Source organism: Pteronotus mesoamericanus, unplaced genomic scaffold (assembly GCF_021234165.1).
Source record: "Pteronotus mesoamericanus isolate MK-2021 breed Mesoamerican mustached bat unplaced genomic scaffold, CSHL_Meso_final contig_80, whole genome shotgun sequence".
Lineage (NCBI taxonomy): Eukaryota > Metazoa > Chordata > Mammalia > Chiroptera > Mormoopidae > Pteronotus > Pteronotus mesoamericanus.
This window is the reverse complement of record NW_026555261.1, coordinates 1,048,540-1,068,506: the sequence shown is the minus strand read 5'-3', so window position 1 is coordinate 1,068,506 and position 19,967 is coordinate 1,048,540. Positions and strand designations below refer to the sequence as shown.

Sequence of the window (19,967 nt, the reverse complement as noted above, 5' to 3'; positions counted from 1 at the left end):
GAGGAGGAGACCCCTGCGGGACCGGAACTCGGACGGGCCTCCCGGGCTCTTGGGCACAGGGTGTGGCCCAGGGCGGCCACACGCTCCTCTTCAGACACGTTCAGTTTCTACAGAGTCCAGCAGCTGAGCGTAGACAAGATGGGTTCCAGGCTTTGGTTTCTAGTCAAGGTTAGCGTGTGTGGTTTTTTTAAAAAGCTGTTTTGCTAAATTATTTTTATTCAAGATGTTTCCAACAGATTAAAGGCTGCAAACTTGTTAAATTTTATAATGATTTGCTTCCCCACGTGAAGCGCAGAAATACCTAAAAATAGCTGTAATGTTTGCGTTAGAAAAACATGGTGTTTATTCCAGTTTGCATTTTTATGGTGAAATAAAACCTTTTCCAATGAACTGGTATTTTGCGTACTTCGCGTGTGTTGTAGTTCCTTGGGCTCCGTTTGGTGCTCAGTTCTTTGGACTCCGCTGCCCAGCGAAGCCTAGTTTAGTGTGTGTGAAGCGGGTCGACACCGCTGGCTTGTCCTAGGACGGCTGATGGGCAGCGACGCTTTTCGCGGTCCTGCCAGCAGACCAGCCCCTGGAGGAGAACCCCGGGGTCTCGGGCTTGTTCGCCGGCGCGAAGCAGGTTCGCTGAAGCAGCCTTGGAAAGCCCGGAGAGCTGCTTTTTAAAAACGGAATAAAGGACGAGGGGTTCTTTTCTTAGTGACAGGCACAAGGCAGCGGGCAGCGTGGGCCCCCTGCTCGGACCCCAGACCGCGAGGGCTCCTCGGGAGCCGCAGGGGTCACTGTGCACGCGGGGGGCGGGGGGTGGGGGCCGGGGGCCGCTCCCACGCTCGCGCGTGTCACTGTCACGAGGGACCTGGGCATGGCCGTCGCGCACCCTCCCTTCCCTGGCAGGGCGCTGTCTCTGTCACCGGTTGAGGTGAGCGTGCCAGGTGCGCTCTGATGCCCAGCGGTTGGTAGTGCCCCGCGGAAACCTGGTGCCGCCGCGGCAGGGTCCCCGCCGCCCCGCACTGAGCTGTGGAGAATGTCCTGGGGTCAGGTGTCGCTCGGGACGCCCCCGATGTGCTGCTGGGTAAGAGGGGGGCCCCTGGATCTTGGAGATGGTGAAGGAGCAAGTACAGGATCTAGAAGGACAAGTGGTAGCGAGGTGGGGAGGTTAGGGGTTTTGTGAGGTCATGGGGGTTCTCCCTAGGGTTCAGGGGGACTTCTGGGTCAGGGGAGGCGTGTGTGTGGGGTCGGAGATCCCCGTGGAGGCCCGCGCAGCGGGCACGGACCCCGCACGTCCGCGGGTTGGCAGGAAGTGGCCGGGGAGGTGTTGGCAGGGAGAGGCGCCGCCGAAGAGCGGCTGGAGACGCAGGCGCAGAGCAGGTGAGACGTGGCCTCCCGGCCAGGGGCGCGCGCCCACTGGGCTCCCGGGGGCGGGGGAGGCGAAGCCAGCAGCGCGTGGGTGCGCGGGAGGCGTGTGGCGTGCTTCCAGGACATCTCCAAACTTCGAGAACGGCCGTCGCCGTGGAAGAGCCCCGGGAACCTGCACTTGATCAACGCGCTCTGCCCCGCGCCCCCTCCGGGACCACAGGCGGTGCCGGCCACGGCCCTGTCGGCACCTGTCCGGGCGGCCCACCCCAACGGAGCGACCTGCCGGTCCCGTTCCTTCCTCCGAGGGGGTGGCCAGTCTGCACCCATCGCAGTGGGCCCAGCTCCTCGTATCTTTGCAATGCTCTCCGCCTGTGCCTTACGTTGTTTGACTCTGTTACGAGGCGTGGACAAGTTCAGGGTTGTGCGTCCTGCGGCGGAACCGCCTCCCTACTCCTGTGCGACGCCCTTCTTCGCCCTTGGGCCGTCTTGCCCGGACGTCGTCCCCGTGGTCCGCGGGGGGACGGACACAGGGCCCTGGCGTGCAGTGCGGTCGGCTCGGCAGGACGCGCACAGGCAGCGTCCGAGCACGTCAGGCCCAGCGGCGTGCCGGCCAGAGGCGTGCGCGCCGTTCCTCTTCAGGTTCGGGGCTGGAGAGGGAGGACGGCAGTGGCACCTGCTGTCGCAGAGCGGTCACCTCGGAGGCACCGCGGAAACCCACGGACAGGCAGCTGCGGGCGCCCGAGCACCTGGTTCGCCGCGTTTCCTGCAAGGCCCCCGCTCTGCCGGGGGGCGGGGAGGCGGCGCCTGGCGTGGGCCCCGCGAGGAACCCACGCTCTCCGTCGGGGATCCTGGTCGCTGGGGCCCCCCTTCTCAGATCTGGGCACTGTTACCTTTAGGAGTTTGGGGGGCCTTTTCCATGTTATTGCGACTCACTCGCGTTCTAAAAATTCTCGTCTGCTCTAGACGTCATGAACGGGGAGCCTTGGCTGACACGTGGGAATGGAAATCCGTCGACACACGTGTCCTGATCGGCATTTATGAATGAGGGGTGACGTTTCTCTCAGTTCTGAGGTGCCTCCTTGGCAAGGGGACTGAACATGAAGGTCGTGTTTGTTGGAGCATTTGTAGGTTTCAGCCCAAGAAACATGGGCCCCTCAGACTTCCAGGGTGAGAATGGAAGTCTAACTCCTCTCTTTTTCTCTTATTTATGGTATTTTGTCCTGAGCCTCTGGTTTGGGTGACAACGATCTCATTCTGAGTAACTAAGGAAAAAAACCAGGAGCTATCGCAGGTTTGGCCGAAGTTGTTCAAAAACAACTGTTCTCGATTCAGACGCCCGTCCGTGCGCATCCGTGTCTGTTTTAGACGCAGGCGCGGCGACCTCTCTTCTGTCCCAGTGGCGTCTTCCTTGCTCCCCGACTCAAGACCCAGCCTGGACGCCCTGACGGGCGCGGCTCGGTTGGCTGGGCGTCGCCCCACCGAGCGAAAGGTGGCGCACACGGTGCCCGCCAGGGCGGATGCCTGGCAACTGCGCGACGTTTCTCTCCCTCCGTCCCCCCTCCCTAAAAATAAGCAACGTCTTTAAAGGGCTCTGCCTGTGAAACGGTCACCTGACACCGACCGCAGACCTCGTGCGCCGGGCTCCAGTCTCTAGGGAGTGGTCCCCGCCCTTCCTGAGGCCCCATCTCATCACGAAACTCATCGCCTTCATGGGAGATTTCGCAGACACCCGGCGGCTCGGGGGACTGGCCGACTTCAGAAAGGCTGCTTACAGTTTAATCAAGCAAATGCCGCCTGTGGCATTGGTCACCGAGTCCCCCCCGTAAGGCGCCGTGAAAGCTCCTCCAATCCTCTTAACTTCAGCTTCTGCGTCTGTCTGCCCCGATGCCTTGTAGGATTCGTCACCCAGCCGGCCGCCCAGCAGACCGGACTTCGGGCCAAGACGGCGTTGGGCTCGCCCTTCGGACGGGCCCTTCGCCCCCAAACAAGTGACCCGTCCCCAGATGCAGGGCAGACACGTGGGGTGGTGAGCTGCTCGTGGGCTCCCACGCGGGGAAAATCGGCTGTCCCCTCGGGGCTTCGTGTGTGTGGGAAGCTGGGTGTCAGAAACGCCAGGTGGTCGGCCCCTCCCGGGCGGGGCCGAACGGTGGGAGGAGCCGGCCCAGAGCGAGGAAAAGGCGGCAGAAGCAAAAGCAAGAACGAGTTCACGGAAATCGAATCCAACGTGTCCTTAATCACAAGAGGCACAGTAAGCGTATTAAACGTCCTTCGTAGACGCCACCGCAAATCCCTTTCCTCCTCTCCCTGACTCGGACAGCTGGGAAGGGAGAAGCCACGTTGGAATTACACGCACGCATTTTAATTCTGCACGTAGAAACAGCGAGACAGATGGCAACGATCGGCTTGTTCGCCCCGAAGGACCTCAGAGAATCAGCGACGTTCGCGCACGTCAACGGTGATGCCCCGGGGCGTCTCTGGGCCACACCGGACGAAGAAGAGCCGTCTTGGGCCACCCATGAAATATACTGTGACGCGTCATCGCACGCAGAGCCTCCTCGTGGTTTTAGTCGATTTGTGGTTTTGCGTTGGGCCACGTTCACGGCCGTCCCGGGCCGCACGCGGCGTGCGGGCCACGGCGCGGGCACCCCTGCGTAGAACAACGGCGTCGTAGAGACGCTGGCGTCCAGAGACGCTGAGGGGGGCTTGGGAATAAACCCGCGCCCTGCACAGCCTTCCTGGACAGCGTCGGGGCAGCCGAAGGGACAGAGGTGACGATGGGGGCCGTCCAGGTACCTGGCACCCCCAGGACCGGTGCATGCGCTCGCCGCAGGCAGACTTGCAAGCACCCCACAGCCTGGGTTACGACCCGCTCCCCAGTCCCCGTGAAACAGGACAGGGACCCGGGCCGCGGGTGCGGGGGCAGGCTGGCGACTGTGAGGCCCGGGGGGACCTCTGGGGACACCGCCGAGGGCAGAGGGAGGCGGGCCTGGCCCGGACGCCCCAGAGGGACGGGCGGAGCTGACCACGGAACCCACGCGGGTTGTGAGCCCACGGGGGGCCCTGGGAACAATGGGGGTGTGTTCCCGTCGGGGGTCAGGACCCCGGGGCGGGGGGGCTCGGACGTCGCTGGGAGACGCGGCTTCCCGTCCGCGTGACAGGAAATGAAATGTAGAAAGCACACACCTTTCATCGTAATTACACACATTTTTAAAATTAAAAAAAAATCTTTGAGAAAGTAAATTTCCAATAAGTAAGCTCATTAGAAACCCAACAATTGAATGGATGAAGGAAGCTTTCAATTTAAGCCATAAGGGACACTAAAGAGAAATTCTATCATTACAATAAATAAGTGAGAAATAAATAAATAAGCGACGGAATGAAGCCGTAAGTGTTGAGCTGTGTTCCCGTCCTCCCTACTTTGTGGGGACTTTCTAGTGTAAACGGGGACTGAAGTCCGTCGCGCATTCAGTTGTTTCTGGGGTTTTACTCTCTAAGGGCTGTCTGCCGGTTCTCATCGGAGAAACGGACGCTGAGTTCACTTCCGGCCGAGTCCGTGGTGGCTTTGGTTTTTACGTGGGATGAATTCCTCGCCGATTCTGGACACGATCCTCGGGCGGGGCCCGTCGGGGGCCACGACCGCGCGTCGCCTACGAGGTTGTGTTTTCGTTCCGGGACGGCCGCCTCTCGTGCCCCCCGAGGTGTGACTTTGATGGAGTTCATTTCCTCATGTTTCCGATTCCATAAAGACGAAATTGAGAGACTAAGTTAAACCTGAAGGAATAACGTGCAACGATTACGTCACGAGGGATCGGCGGGCCGTGCGCACGGCAGGGCCTCTTAAGCCGCCTCATCCCCTCCGCGAGGCTAATGGGATTTTCCGGGGTGACTGTCTTGTGTCCCCGGGGGCCCTGCTGCGGCCAGAGCTGCCTGCCACCCCGAAGCCCGCCTGCAGCTGGACAGCCGGGACCCTCACAGGCCGGGCGCAGGAAGACATGGGGTCCCCGGGGGAGCCAGCCGCCCTGAGCCTGCTGGACGAGTGTGCCCGCGGCTTCATGGTGTCCCAGGTAGGAGCCGGGCAGAGCGGCCGGCGCACTGGGGCCCTGGGCCCCCCCGGAGGGCGGCAGGGTCGGTGGGGAGGAGTGGGAGCTCCGTTCCAGGGTCGGGGTCTCCTTCGGGGCGACGCCAACCGTCTGGGGCTGGGAGCCAGCCTCCGGGCAGAGGCCTGGACACCGCGAGCGGGTTAAGGAGCACAAAGGGGCAGTTACATGTAAGTTCTTTGGCTTCTCCATTTTCTATTCTGTTCTTCACCGCCCCCCGCCGTCTGTTTTGTTCCTACGAATGATGCTTCTTATTCCCTGAACCTGTCCCCCTCCCGTGGGATCACCCTCCCTGTGACCCCCATTTCTGTGATTCTGTTCCTGTTCTTGTGGTTTGCTTCGTTCGTTTCTGTTTTTGTTTTAGGTTCCGTTGCTGATAGGTGTGTGTGGGTTGTCCTCTTACTGTTCCTAGTTTTGGATCTTCTTTTTCTTAGATACGTCCCTTTAACATGGCGCCTAATAAGGGCTCCGGGACGATGAACTCCTTTAAGTTGACCTTGTCTGGGAAGCATAATAAACTTTAATGCAACCTGAGAACAGAGAGATCGGACTCAGTCTACCCCTGTTCTTGCTCTTCCCGGGCCAGTCGGCCAAGAAATGGCCCTGCTGGACCTTGTGTCTAAAGGGACAGCTCCCCCGACGTCGCGGCCCCCACCCTCCCTGGGGACCCATCCCTGCCCCAGACGGGGTGGCCCCCGGACATCTGGTCAACCCCGAGGCGGCACTCCGTCTCCAGCCCTTGGAAGAGCAGGCGCAGAGGCTCCCTCAGTGCACGGTGGGCGCAGCGTTAAGCTTTTTTGATTGTGGGGAAGTAGACACAACATTTACCACGGTAACCGCTTCGGGGCGTAGAGTTGGGTGCACGAATGGCGTTCGCACTGTTGCGGAACCACCGCCTCTGTTACCGCCTCCTCCCCCTCCAGGACCTTCTCCTCGTCTCTCACTGAACCGCCGTCCCCCCGAAACGCCCGCCCCCCAGCGCCCGCGCGCGCCCGCGACGTCCTGTCTGTGAACCTGGGGCTCTAGGGCCTCACACCAGGGGAACCGCGCAGGCTCTGGCCTTCGCTGACCGGCTTATTCCATGACCTGTCCTCCGGGCCCCTGCCCATTGCCGCAGGTGTCACAGTGCCCTCTGCGCCTTCGCGGCTGAGGCCCGTCGCACTCGCGGCGGACCGCGCCCTCAGGCTCCCACGGGCACGGGCGTGGCTTCCGCCTCCCGGCGCGGTGAGCACCGCGGCGCCGTGACCACGGCGCACCACTCTCTCTCCCAGCCCCTCCTTTCCATCTCTCCGAGGTTCTCTTCGCTGCCTGCGAGCTGGGCGTGTTCGACGTTCTCGCCGAGGCCCCTCAGGCCCTGGACGCGGAGGCCGTGGCCACGCGCCTGGGCACCAGCTCCCGGGGGACCGAGCTGCTGCTGGACACCTGTGTGACCCTGAAGGTCCTGCGGCTGGAAGCCGGAGGAGGAAAAGGTAGATGCGCCCTTCAAGGACACACGTTCAACGTCCGCCCCGAGAACCCTTTTCCTCTGAAGGAGTCGAAAGTGTGCGTTTTCCCTGTTGTGTCTGCGGCATCTCTGCTTCGGAGCATCGAAGCAGCCAGGGCCTTGTGTCCCCGAGGGGGCCTGGCTGGCTCCCCACGAGACTTTAAGCATTAAAACAGATCGGGGGCCTCGTGTGTCACTCCGGCGACAGCTGGCGGCTGTCCGTTCGAGGTGCGCATGTTGGCCTCCAGGGCACAAGAGAAACACGTGGAAAAAAAAATCCCAACAAAGTCATTAATGACCCTCCATTTATTCAGTTGAGAATTTGCCCTTCAGGTCGAGCGTATATTCTGGGTCTGGGGGTGTGGAAGCGGCGTTTCGCTTTCGGGATATGAGACGGTCGCTTTATAAACAGTGCTCCTACTTTGCAGACCTTGACGTGGCTAACCCAGACCCGAGCCTTCCTTTTCAGGATTTTGTTCCTCTGTGACCTCACCAGGTCTAGAAACCAGGGCTCGAGGTGGTCCAAGAAGGAAGGGAGGACGGTGGCGCGGGGGGTGGCTGTTCGCCGCGGTGGCCGGCGGTGCGCTTTTTGCTTAAACAAGGAGTCGTGTCCCTGCTGGGGTTGCGGGAGGGCACGCTGGCAGGCGCCAGCCAGACCAGAAAGACGCCCTCCAGGGGGTGACTGTTCTCAGCTGGCCGGGCTCGGAAATCAGGCCGGTGCCAGGTGCAAGCTGGCTGAAACCGCGGCGGCCGCGCCGTGAACGGTCTTTGCAGACGCGTCCTCCCGGTGCGGGTGCCTGCCGGCTCCCCGATGCTCTGCTGGCAGGTCGCCAGACAGGCTGGTCCAGCTCGTTCTCTGGGCCCTGCTTTGGGGTTCCTGGGAGGCGCCGGCAGCCATTCAGCAGGGGCGACCGATTGTGCAGCGGCGAGGCCTTGCTCGGCGTGACCAGGGCAAGCGCACCCCTCTTCTAAGACGGGGGGAGACATCGCTACCCCAGGGATAGGACCCCGCGCCCAGCAGTGGCCGCCTGCTGCTTCAGCGTGAGCCTCCCGCGGCTGGCGTCTCTGCGCTCACCGGCGAGGCTCAAACTTAGACTGTGATCTCGTCGACGCCGGTGACAGCATGCAGCAGGGACTCGGAACTTGCCTTATTTTTTATTTATCGTTGTGGTTGTCCGCTTTCAGCTCTCTACGGAAACACAGAGCTCTCCAGCACCTACCTGGTCCGCTCCAGCCCCAGGTCCCAGTGCAACATGCTGCTCTACTTGGCCAGGACGACCTACCTGTGCTGGGCGCACCTGGCGCAGGCCGTGAGGTGGGCATGGCCTGGGTGACGTGGATTCTGTGCCCGGGCTGCCCTGGGGCTGGCTGCGGGGTGTGCAGGAGTCGACATGCTGCGAGGGTCTCCGTGCAGAGCCGTGCGAGGTGCAGATGCTGAGCAGGGAGGGGATTCAGGACGCAGCGCTGAGGCAGGAAGCCTGGGCTCCCGAACAGTGGATCTGTGACAGAAAGGTGGGCTGGTGCCAGGGACTGGGACCGCGCTGCAAGGGGACAAGCCACAGGGACACAGTTGTCCCGGACACACGGACGCCGCGGTCCAAGGTGGGAGCAGATGCCCCAGGCGTTCTTCACCCAGTGGCCGGGGAGGAGGAGGAGGAAGATAGACCAGCCAACCGGCCCTCCAGCTGCAGGTCGACCAGCTGTCCCGCCAGCTGCAGGTCGACCAGCAGGCTCTCTAGCTACACGGTGCTTCCCATGCTTAGGTGTTGGGTGATAGTTATTCTAGACTTCAGTGCCACTACATGGCACGTGATTGTCATACTCTCTTTAAATTGCCATTCAATCTCACTCCTCGGCTCCCACCGGAGAGGCGCACTCGCAGCGGACGCCGCTGTTCTGAACGTGTCTGAATCTTGCCCCAGAAAGGAAGGAAAGCAGGCGTGTGTTTGGGCACTTGGCACGCTCCCTGCCGGTGCCATCTGTGTGCTGTCAGAGCAGAGCGCGTGGCCCTCTGTGTACATCAGCTGATGTGCACGGAGCGTCTGGGGACTCGACCGACAGCCGTCCTCCCCGATTCCAGAGACGGGAAGAACCAGTATCCGGCGGCCTTCGGGGTTCCCTCGGACGAGCTGTTCACAGCGATCTACAGGTACCACGAGCCCCGCCGCTCATAGCCTCATGCTGCTTTTCCTCGGCGATGCGCCCTTTTGTGGTCGTTACTTTTTTCAGTCACAGTTGTCTTAATCTCAAGGGTACAGCGCGGCGGGGAGACAGTCCCGTGCTTTCCAAAGGGGTCCCCTTAGCGGGCTGAATAAATGTGTCGCCACACAGCACAAAGACACGAAAGTTGACACTGAATGCAAAACGAAAACCCAAAACCAGATGTGGCTTTTCTGAGGTTTGCGCAGATCACTTTCCCAGGGCGGCGTAGAGCCTGCCCTTCCCTTCCGGCGACGGCCCCTGAGGGTCACACTGAGGCGCGGTGCTAGGCTCGGCCACCGGCTCCCCCGCAAGGGCAGTGACTCAGCGCTTCCTTTGTTTGCCCGCGTGGCTGTGGGCACAGAGCCCTCTGTATAAAACCCCCGAAATGGTGCTGTTGGTTGGTGGCCGGCGATTACCAGTGTTTGTCTGACGGGCACAGGACCCTGAGGGAAAACAGCAGGGGGGGGGGCGGGGGCGCGCGTCCCTGGGAGTCGCCGGGAGGTGGGGAGGTGGGTGATAACAGGTCGATGCACGGAAGGCAGATGCCGGGCACTGCAGAGGCACAGGGACAGACACTCACGTTGGGTCTCTCAGGCTGCGATAGGGTTTCTCAGCTTCGGCGCGCCCGGGCGGTGCTTCCTCTGCGGTCTCCTCTCTCTCTTCCTGCCCTGCCACCACACCCACGGGCTGGCTCCACACGGAGGGCGAGGAGGGAGGAAGTGCTGGGGGGAGGGGGTGCCAAGCAGCCGCCGCACCGAGACACGTGCCCAGCTCCCCGGCACCAGTCCTCCTCGCCGCCTCCTCGCCTCCGCCCGCTCCCAAGACGCCCCCTGCTCCCACGGCCTCTGGCCCGCCTCGCGGAACCCCCAGTTCGCAGCCTGCGCCCCGGCACCTGTGGACTTGCAACGTACACCAGTTCTTGCCCTCTCCCCGGTGGGGTGGGGGGCGCAGCCTGGATCTCCGTGTCGGGAAGCGTGTGAGCCCCCCTTCGGATGGAGGTGCGTGTCCATCGCGGCGCCCCAGAAGGACGTGCGGTCGCGCACCGCTGCCGGCGCCGGGCACGTGTCCGCGGTGCCGACCTGACCCCTGCTGGGGAGCAGAGCTCTGCGCGCGGCGGAGACCTCCCGCGTCCTTGCGTAGGGCGGCCACCGCGGCGCGGCACGGCGTTGACACGCGTGGTGCCGCATGCCAGGTCCGAGGGCGAGCGGCTGCAGTTCATGCGGGCACTGCAGGACGTCTGGAGCGTGCACGGGAGGCGCGTGCTGGCCGCCTTCGACCTGTCGCCCTTCCGCCGCATCTGTGACCTCGGCGGTGAGTGACGTGCGCAGGCGCTGCAGCTGCTTGGCGCGTGCTCTGCGGGGACCGGCCTGAGCCCTGTGGGGCACCGCAGGGCGCCGCGGAACGGAGACCCCCTTTCGGACAGCGGGCAAGGCCCTCTTTCACACCCCGAAGGCTGTGGGGGCCTCCGCGGGGCCCCGCCGGCAGCCCACGAGCAAGGTCTAAACAGAGGGCCGGACGTGTGGAGACGGGGGGACCCGTGGGGACCGCGGGACCCGCGGCAACTCAGCCCAGGGCGCCGCAGGCTCAGGGCTCCGACCCGGCACGCGGGTGGGACTGGGGGTCTCAGTCTCTGAGCAGCTCCCTCCACGGGCGTAGAGGATGTTGTAACTGTGACGACCCCGTCCCCAGCCTAGACCCTCGGGTCCAGGCTGGCCGCTCACAGGTCCCTCTCCGCCCCTCGCCCCGTCTCGGTCGTCTTCCAGGCTGCTCCGGGGCGCTGGCCAAGGAGTGCGCCTCTCTGTACGCCGGCTGCCAGGTAACCATTTTCGACCTCCCAGACGTGGTCCAGGCCGCGAGGAAGCACTTCCTGTTCCTGGAGGAAGAACGCATCGGCTTCCACGAAGGTGGGATTTCAGGGACCGTCGGTGTCGCGGGGAAACGCAGACGCGTCCCCGGGGGCGGGGAGAGGCCAGTGGGGGGGCGTCCTCAAGATCCCTGCCCTCGACGTGCACGGGTCTCACGGCACATGGAAAACGGCAGCGCAGACACATTGCTTTCTCCCCATGAATTCTTTCCCGAGTAGCGTAGGGGTTGAGGGGTGTCTCCGCAAAATCCGTGTCCACCCACCATCGGAGAGCGGGACCCTGTTTTGAAATGGGTCTCTGCAGAGGGGATGAAGGGAACAATCTCAGAGGAGGTCGCCCTGGGTCGGGGGGCCCTGCGTCCAAGGACAGGGTCCTGAGAAGAGACGGAAGAGGAGATGCAAACCCGGAGGAGACGCCCCGTGGAGACGGAGGCAGAGAGGGAGGGACGCGGCCCCCCGCCCGGGGACGCCGGGGGGAGGCGGGAACGGCCCTCCCTGGAGCCTGGGGAGGGGGCGCTTCCCCGGGACCCCTGGGCCTCAGGCGCCTGGTCTGCAGGACCCCCATAGGGTGGTACTTATTCTGACAGCCCAGAACCCCCTACAGCATCTAAATTCAAACCTTTTCCTAAATGGCAATGAATGGAGTGGGTTTAATGCAAGATCCGAGGTTTCAGAAGGGAAACGGAGGCCCACCGTCCGCTGGAACGGACCCTCCTCTCACCGCGGACACACGGGGTCCGGCTCTTGAGGAGACACCCCCGAAACAGCCCGTGCGTCACCCAGCACATCCTCTCAGATTCCGGTGGCTTGGCCGACTTCCGTCCACACACGCCCTCTGAGTTAACCCTGCGGGCGCTGGGCTACCCCAGATTTCTTCCAAAACTGATACTGATTTGCAGAAGACAGGTCATAGCAGCCGAGCGCTGGGCACCACCTCCGTGTACGGATCTGTGCTGGGCCCCTGTTTCCGATCCGAAAGGCGTGTGCAGGCTGTCGGTTTTGGGCGGCTCATCCCCCGGGCCCTGCTGAGTGTCAGCCCACGGCCTCCTGAGGCGCTCGGCTGATGGCGTTCAGGAGACCAGAGAAAAATAAGACCCTTGTGCCGATCTCACGGAAGGAGAGAGCCCGCAACCATCCTCAGAAAGGCGTCATCGTCACCGAGACGCCTCGTTGTTCTGGGCTCAGTCTGGGGGTCCCCCGCTGGGCAGACCTCGGGACCGCTCGGTGCCCCCGGGTGACCTTCCCCTGCCGGGTGTGGGTGCAGACCCCGGGCGCTGGCCCGCAGGCTGACCCGGGGGACCCCGCCCTGTGTCACAGGAGATTTCTTCCGAGACCCCCTTCCGGACGCGGATCTGTACATCCTGGCCAGGGTCCTGCACGACTGGTCCGACGAGGCGTGCTCGCGCCTGCTGGCGCGGATCCATCAGGCCTGCGGGCCGGGTAGGCGGCGGGAGACAAGCGCCGTTCCAGCGGTTCCGGGAGGGCCGCTCGTGCGGACGGCCCCCGAGGGCGTGGGCGCGGGCTCCGGGGTGGCGGGGACCCTGTCCCAGCGGTCCTCTCAGTCCCTGCCACCCTGGCGGCCCTGGAGGACCGCCCCTGCGTGTTTGCCGCTCTGGGTCTCGTGCGCAGAGGACAACCGAGCCGTGTCCAGGCGCTGGCTCTGGGGCTTGGGAAGGGGACCGGCAGGAGGAGGCGGGTGGGCGGGGGGGAGTCCTCAGGCGTGTCTGTCCCTGTCTCAGGCCCGCCTCTCCCTGTCCCAGGGGGTGGCGTCCTGATTGTCGAAGCGCTCCTGGACGCAGACGGGAGGGGACCTCTGACCGCGCAGCTGTACTCGCTGAACATGCTGGTGCAGACCGAGGGCCGGGAGCGGACCCCCACCCAGTACCGCACGCTCCTGGCGGCTGCCGGCTTCTCGGACGTCCGGTGCCAGAGGGCCCAGGGCCTGTACGGCGCCATCCTGGCCCGCAAGGCGAGCCCTCGCGCGTCTGTCCCTGCCGGCGGCTCACGGGCAGCGTTCTAGACGGACGGCCTCAGCCGGGTTTCTCGGTCCTCAGGCCCGTGCCGTGGGGTTTCTATGGGCCTGTCACGTTGCCGGGGGGGGGGGTGGGGGGGTTCTGGTCTGAAATTGATTTGACTTCGTTCCATGTCACGGAGCTCTGCTTTATTCAATCGTGTTCTGTCTACCCCAGAGGGATCAGGACGTGCCCGCCTGGGGGACATTATTCTGGTATTGCTGTTCCTGCTATGGCCCCCTTGTCCCCTGCCCGCTCTGTCCCTGGCGGTCACATGGCCGTCCCCGTGGTGGGATGTGTTGGGACCACCCCTGACGCATCCCAGACGCCTGCCTCTGCCAACCAGGGGTCCGCACTGGGTCCGTCCTGGGGGTCCCGCGAGGAACCTGTCTCCTCGCCGCAGCTGAGCACCGCGGGGTCGCGTCCGGTCGTCATGTCTGGGACGGCAGAGCAGTTTCCGGCCACGGGGCTCCCCTGAGGGCCCTTTCCTGGCGCATCGGTGAAGGAAAGCCGAGCGGCTGCCACGGCAGGAACGCGCACGGGCTTCCTCCTCCGATGGCGAATCTCGTCGGGATATACGGCCCCCAAGGACCCCACACTGTAAAGGTCCTTGTCACGTGATGGGGCCTCCCGCCGACGACATGCGGGACGCAGGACGCGGGCGCGTTTGGGGGCCCCCCCAACCTTTTGTCTCCCCCCTTCCTTCTCAAGTTACTCCAGGGGTGCGAGCGAAATACTTTGCACGTATGTTTTCTCTTGACAGACCTGAATTCGAAGAGTCTTCTGGGAGCCTTTCGGACGCAGAGACCAATATTCATGGCTTTACGTACATTGTTATGCCATCGTTTTCTTAGTTGTAGGTGTACAATGTCACGATTCCATGCGCGTGTAGCTTGCGGACTGATCGCCACCGGGAGCCTAGTTCCCATGCCGCATGTCACGAAGTTACAATTTCTTTTTCCTCGTGACGAGAACTCTTAAGGTCTAGTCTGTCTGCCACCTTCAAATCCACAGTACAGGATTCGTAACTGTAGGCAACGTGCTAGACAGAATTACGTCCCCAGCACCTACTGATCTTACACCTGGAAGTGTGGACCTTTGGACCGGCTTCCCCCGTGGAGACTCCATGGCCCTCCCTTCAGGCAACCCAATCTGTCCCTGTATCTCTGAGTTTTCTTTTTGTTTTTTTGTGAGGGTTTTTTGTGTGTGTGCTTTTTTGAGGGGGGGGAATCTCCCATATAAGCGATGATCCTACGGTAGTAGCCTGGCTCTGTCGGACTTACGGCACACTCCTCAGCATGAAAACGGCAACGGATGGCTGTTCCGGTGGCCCAATAAACGTAGCATGAAATCCACGGTTCCGTCCTTTTTTATTTCTCTTTTTTGGCATCACGCTTGACATGCAACCGCCTACGAGCGTCGGGCGCATGGTATCGTGGTTGGACAGGTGTTCGCTGGAAAGCGACCCCGCGGGTATGTGCCGCCCCCGCCTGGCCGCACCCACAGTGGAGACGGGATCAGGGAGTCTGTTTCTGGCGCCGGACTTCCCGTCCCTGGGGCTGTCTTGTAACCGCGCGTCTGTCCCAGCCAGTCCCTTCGTCCCTGTCAGCGGCGCAGCCTGACCGGGTTGCGTCCGCTCATGTGGCTGCTCAACCAGTCAAGGAACGTGCCTCGTCCGCCCTGCCCCAAATTCACAAGTGTTAGAGGACGACGTGCCTGTTCCCTGCCCGCAAGCCCCCAGCGCCCCCAGCGGGGACTGATCACGCCCACCCGCCCAGCATACCCAGAGCTGGAGGGACAGGCAAAGGCCTGGAGCCCCAGTCCCCCGGGGGGGGCCAGGTCAGGACCCCGAGGAGAGGGACAAGGGGACAGAGGTGTCATTTGCAGGAAGGGTCATCCCTGCAGATGCGCCCCGGTGTGAACATGTGGTTGTGTCAATGGACAGCAGGGGGCGCTGTTGCCTCATCGTCTTGGCCATCGGCGGGTAGACCCGTCGCCTCTCCCGAAACGCATTGCTTTTCGGTAAATATATGTTGCTTGCCTGTGATGGGACATTTGTGCAGCCGCCCTGTCCCCCTTGAAAAAAAGTCTAGGCTAAGAATGTACAATTAGCCCCAACGACGCTTCCCTGGGTCTCCCGTCCGCAGCGCTTGCTGTGTATTTGCTCATCCCAGTCCACTGTGTGCTTGGCTGGCGCGCGCGCCCTTTGGAAGCGGAGTCTTCGGGCATCGTGCCGTCTCTGCCCCCGGGGAGCACAGGGTCCGGGGCCGATGGGGACGGGGTGAGCTTCTTAGCTTCTGTCTCTCAGGGTGTGGGGAACCTGCCACGTGGACCTGGGTCCACCCGCTGTTTTCCGGTCCCTCCCGTCCTGCTGACCCCTGGTCTCGTGACAAGAACACTTCCCGTCACGGTGGGTGCCGCGCGGTCACCGGCCCATGGGGAGCAACGGGTTCCACCTCCGGGAGGTTGCGGCAACGCCCTAACGTGGGAGGGGACGTGTGTTCGCCGTGCACAGGGGGACGTGGCCCCGCGGGGCCCCCCGGGGCAGGGGGTGCCGACGGTGGAACTTGAAGTGTCACGGAAACAGGAACTGGGAAGCAAAGTCGAGGGAGGTAGCGACGGCTGGACGGGACCCCCGGCTGTCACCAGAAGGGGTCCCTGAATCAAGACCCCGGCGAGGCAGCCAGCAACATGGAGAACACGCCACCTCCCTGTTCAGGAGGTCGCACGGCTGGATGCCACACCTCCACGTGTTGCGGGCGTCACGTCTGTAGAGGAGCGTGTCCTCGGCCTCGGTGCCTGTGAATTGAATCTTAACCCGGCACCGTCGTGGAAGGAGGTGTCCGGGGGGACTCTGGGGGGCGCCGAAGTTTCAGGACGTTGGCTGAGAATCGGCTGCCCTTCTGCTCACGCTTGAGTCAGGAACTCTCGTAACGTCTTGCTGCTGCTGTGCGTGGGGACTGGAGCCGCGTGGCCGCCCATGGACAACGTAAATGCCTGCTGTCGCCTGCTTCTATGTGATCATACGTGACGGAGGGATGCGAGCCTGTCTGTGTTCGTCTCCGGGTCTTCCTATACAACCGTGCGTGTGCGTCTTTGTCCATGCGTGTCTGTCTCTGTGGGGATGGAACTATATCCGTGTCCTTAACCGTGGTTGTATCTGTCTCTGTGCGCCGTCTGAGAGCCGTGGGAGCCGACGGACCCGCCCCAGAATGTGGAGGCGTCACCGGAAAGAGTCGCGCGAGCAAACTGCACCCGGTTTCCGCTTCTTGTCTTTGTGCACCGGCCGCTCACACGTCCGTGGGTCATGAGTCGGGTTAGCCCAGCCGCCGAGGGCAAGGGTGGGCGATAGTCTCGTTGTGTGGGTCTCCTTTCTGCTCCCTGTGCGAGCCGTGCATAAGCACAGGCGACCCGTGTGTCCCAAAACACATACGGGGCTGTGCAGCCGCGGGGCGTTCTTTGCTCTTGGACAACTGCGTGTTTGTGCCGAGGGGACCCCTCTCCCCGCCCCTGTCTGCCCGCTTCCGTGGGCCGCGGCAGGTGCGCCTCGCAAAGCGCTGGGTCCTCACATCCCTCAGCAAGCTGCTCCCGATTTGTGCCGGAATCGTGTCTGTACGGGGGGAGGGGAGGATTTCTCTAAAATAACACGGGTGGGTCCAGAAAGCCGAAGCAAAAATCCTCACTGTGGAAAACACCCGAAGGTATGGGAAGAAATAAAGAATTCAGTGACTGCGCCCCGGGTCTTTGCTGTTGACAGCCTGGGCGTTTTCGAGCTATTTTACTGACCGGCCGTGCACGAGGCGGGGTTTGAGCCGGAAAAACCCGTTTCTGCAATCACACCGCGGGTCGCTGCGCGGGCCTGCCTCCCGCGGCGACGCTCCGGGGCAGCACCTCCTTTCCCATCGCGCGATCCAAAGCTCTCTCCGCAACGTATCGTTTTGAGTGTCACCTGAACGCGGGGTGGCCCACCACACCCACGCCCGGCGACCGCTCTTTAGAGCACCTGCTATACGCCCTTGTGTTTACAAGGACGTGCTCTGTCTAGAAATTATGGACGTGCGGGGGAGACCGTGCGGAGCTCGCTGGGGGCCGGGCACCCCGCACACGTGCCGGCCTTTTTCCGTCCAAACAGCCGCCCCCTGGCCCACGCCGTTCCTTCCGGAACGTGTCCTTCCTCCTGGAGTTTTAGCGCCTCCTGGAGGGGAAACGAGGAACCCGCGTGAGGTGTAAAGTCTGCCCACCAGGTAGAAACAAGGTAGGTGCGTAGCTGGAAACATTCTGTGGAACAGATAACAAACTATAAAATACAATAAAATAGGAAGACGCCGAGGGAAGGACTGCGAGAGCCAGAGAGGGAAGCCGTGCTGGGAAAGAAGCGGAATTCTCCGCCCAGGGCGGGCGGGCGGGTGGTTGTGTCTCGTGTGTCTGTTGAAACGGTGGGTGCATTAAGCCGGTGTGTGAGAAGCGTGTGCGGCCTTCCCGTGGGAGTGGGCCTTTCTCAAGGCTGCTCCTGGGCGCTGCCGCCTTCCAGAGTGTTCCCTGTTCCCTGAGTGTTTGGCGACCGGCGGCGGCGGAAAGGCACAGTGTCTGCGCCAGAATGTCGGCCGGCAGCCCAAGATGACGCGAGCGGATCTCAGCACAACGCGGACAGCGCGGCGGCCCCGCGAGAGCAACGGGACACCACGCCGCACGGCTGCTCTTGCAGAACGTGTCCGTGGCTAGAGATTCCGTGGCTGGCAAGTTCTGGACACTCTGCCCCGTGTCACGGGCTTCAGGCTGCGGAGAGGAGGATGCGCGGGGAGCCGCGCTTGCCAGCGTGTGCTTTCTCCGGTCACCCTTTCGTGGGACATTCTAGGGGTGGGCCGGCCCCCCACACGCCCCGCCCGGTATCCACAGAGGCCACGTCCTGGGCCTTTTGAACCAAAGGCCGTGACATTTGCTGACCATTCCCTGGGGAGATGAAAGGGCGGAGGAAGGTCGTGTGTGTGTAATTGGGCGTCTGTGAGCCAGGAGTGTCGGCGAGGCCGGCAGGGGTCGGCGGGGCCCCGGACTCGCGACCTTTGATGAAGGGCAGGCCTGGCCGCCCGGGTCCTCATCCGCCGCGGCTTCCCTTTGATGGGGCCCCCGGCCGCCTTCTTACGTCGGCCGCCGGATGAGGCTTCCCGAGCAGGTGGCGCCGCTGCGGGTCGGCCCTGGTGTCCCGTGCGGCTGCCGGCTCACCCCTTCGTTGCCCCGGGGAACAGGTCCCTGGCGGACCCCCCACCGCCGCGCATGGGGTTGGCAGCAGACCGATCCGGCAGGGTGCCATCTCTGTGTTCTCTCCTTCGCGAGTTTTCTGGTTTTGCCTGTTATCGCCCTGGTGTTTCCACGCCCGCACGGTAAGCTGCCTTCTGCAGCACATCCGTTGCCTGCCACCGGCACGTCCCTGCCCGCCGCCGCGAGTTCCGGGAGGGCGTCTTGGCACGGGGTAGTCCGGCCTGGCCGGCGCCCGGGGGTGTTCATGGCGGCATTCGCGGTGGCCGAGGGAACCACACCGGTATGTCTGACACCGGACAGCACATCATGAAAATTCACGGTGGTGGGTTTTTCCGTAGAGCGCTTTCAACAACGGAGAGATGGTGACTCTCTACGGGGTGGAGGGCTTCCTGGGCATTGTCAGGTATTGAGGGGCCTCCCTGGGGTCCCCCTATGGTCACAGACCAGCGTGGAGTGGGGTCCTGGTGCCGGCGGCCGCCTGAGAGGCAAAAGTTCCAGAGGCAACGATTGGGTGATAAAGGACACGAGACTTCCCTTTAAAAAAGATTTTATTTATTAACTTTCTAGAGAGGGAATTTCTAAAATTCCCAAGGGATGCCAGGAAGGAGAAAGAGATGGAGAGAAACATCCATGTCCAAGACAGGCATCACTTGATTGCCTCTTACACGCGTGCAAATGGAGACCAGGCCGTCAACCCACCCGTGAGCCCTGCTTGGGGATGGAACCGGCGACCCGTTGGTTTGCAGGCCGGCGCTCGGTCCACTGCGCCCCAGCAGCTCGGGGAGGGAGAGCAGCGTTCCCTGAAAAGCAGACCCGTAAGCCTAACAAGTCCCAGCTTTGATCCCTGAAGCCAGTCAATTAAGGCTGAACTCCACCACCTGAGCTCACCTCGCTGCTCCCTGTTAGTTTCTGTAGGGATTTTTTTCCCACAGGATGAGTGTGCCAACTAAAAACAACATCATATGCACCAACTAGACAATTTTGGAAGATGGGAGGCTTCTGTCTCAGAGCCTGTTCCCTCCGGAACCCCCAAGAATAAATGTGGACCCTCTTCCAGGACGGCCTGACCCTAGGCTGTGCCCCGAGTTCCTTCCCATCGAAAACACTGTGTTTAGCCATATATAATGCACCCTTCTCCCCAAAAATTTTGAGGGAAAAATAACAATGTGCCTTATACATGGGTAGCACTCATTCCATGTCCAAGTACATGATTTTAGTTGTTTTATTTATGGTTAGGCACTGAAAGTGTAACTTTCAAAAGCAATAATGATGTATGTTTGCAAACTAGTACCCAGGAATACGATAATCGGTTTTATATGTCAATAAAACATTGGATTTAAAATTAAAGTTTGGGCCCAAATGCAATTTTATTTATTTATAGAGAGGGGGAGGAAGGGAGAAAGGAACAGAAACATCCCTGTATGGTTGACTCTCGAGCGCCCCTAATGGGGACCTGGCCTGCAACCCAGGCAGGTGCCCCGACTGGGAATCGAACCGGTGACCCTCTGGTTTGAGGGTCAGCATTGCGTCCACTGAGCCCCACCAGCCCAGGAAGGGAAAGGAGTCCTCATTGAAGAGCAGACCCTTAAGCCTAACGAGTCCCAGCTTTGATCACTCAAGCCGGTCAATTAAGGCTAAACTTTAACATCTGAGCTCTCCTCGCTGCTCCCTGTTGGCTTCTGTAGGGATGTTCTTTC

At 62.1% G+C, this 19,967-nt stretch overlaps 1 protein-coding gene across 1 annotated transcript; it reads left to right on the top strand.

The window, feature by feature from the left end:
* Window positions 1-5,348: 5,348 nt before the first annotated feature.
* ASMT (acetylserotonin O-methyltransferase) lies at window positions 5,349-18,680 on the top strand. The gene is made up of 9 exons (XM_054585031.1): window positions 5,349-5,420; window positions 6,748-6,922; window positions 8,122-8,251; window positions 9,017-9,085; window positions 10,331-10,449; window positions 10,902-11,042; window positions 12,320-12,442; window positions 12,763-12,971; window positions 18,609-18,680. Exons 1-9 carry the CDS (start codon window positions 5,349-5,351, stop codon window positions 18,678-18,680), a joined length of 1,110 nt encoding a protein of 369 aa, XP_054441006.1.
* Window positions 18,681-19,967: the final 1,287 nt, after the last annotated feature.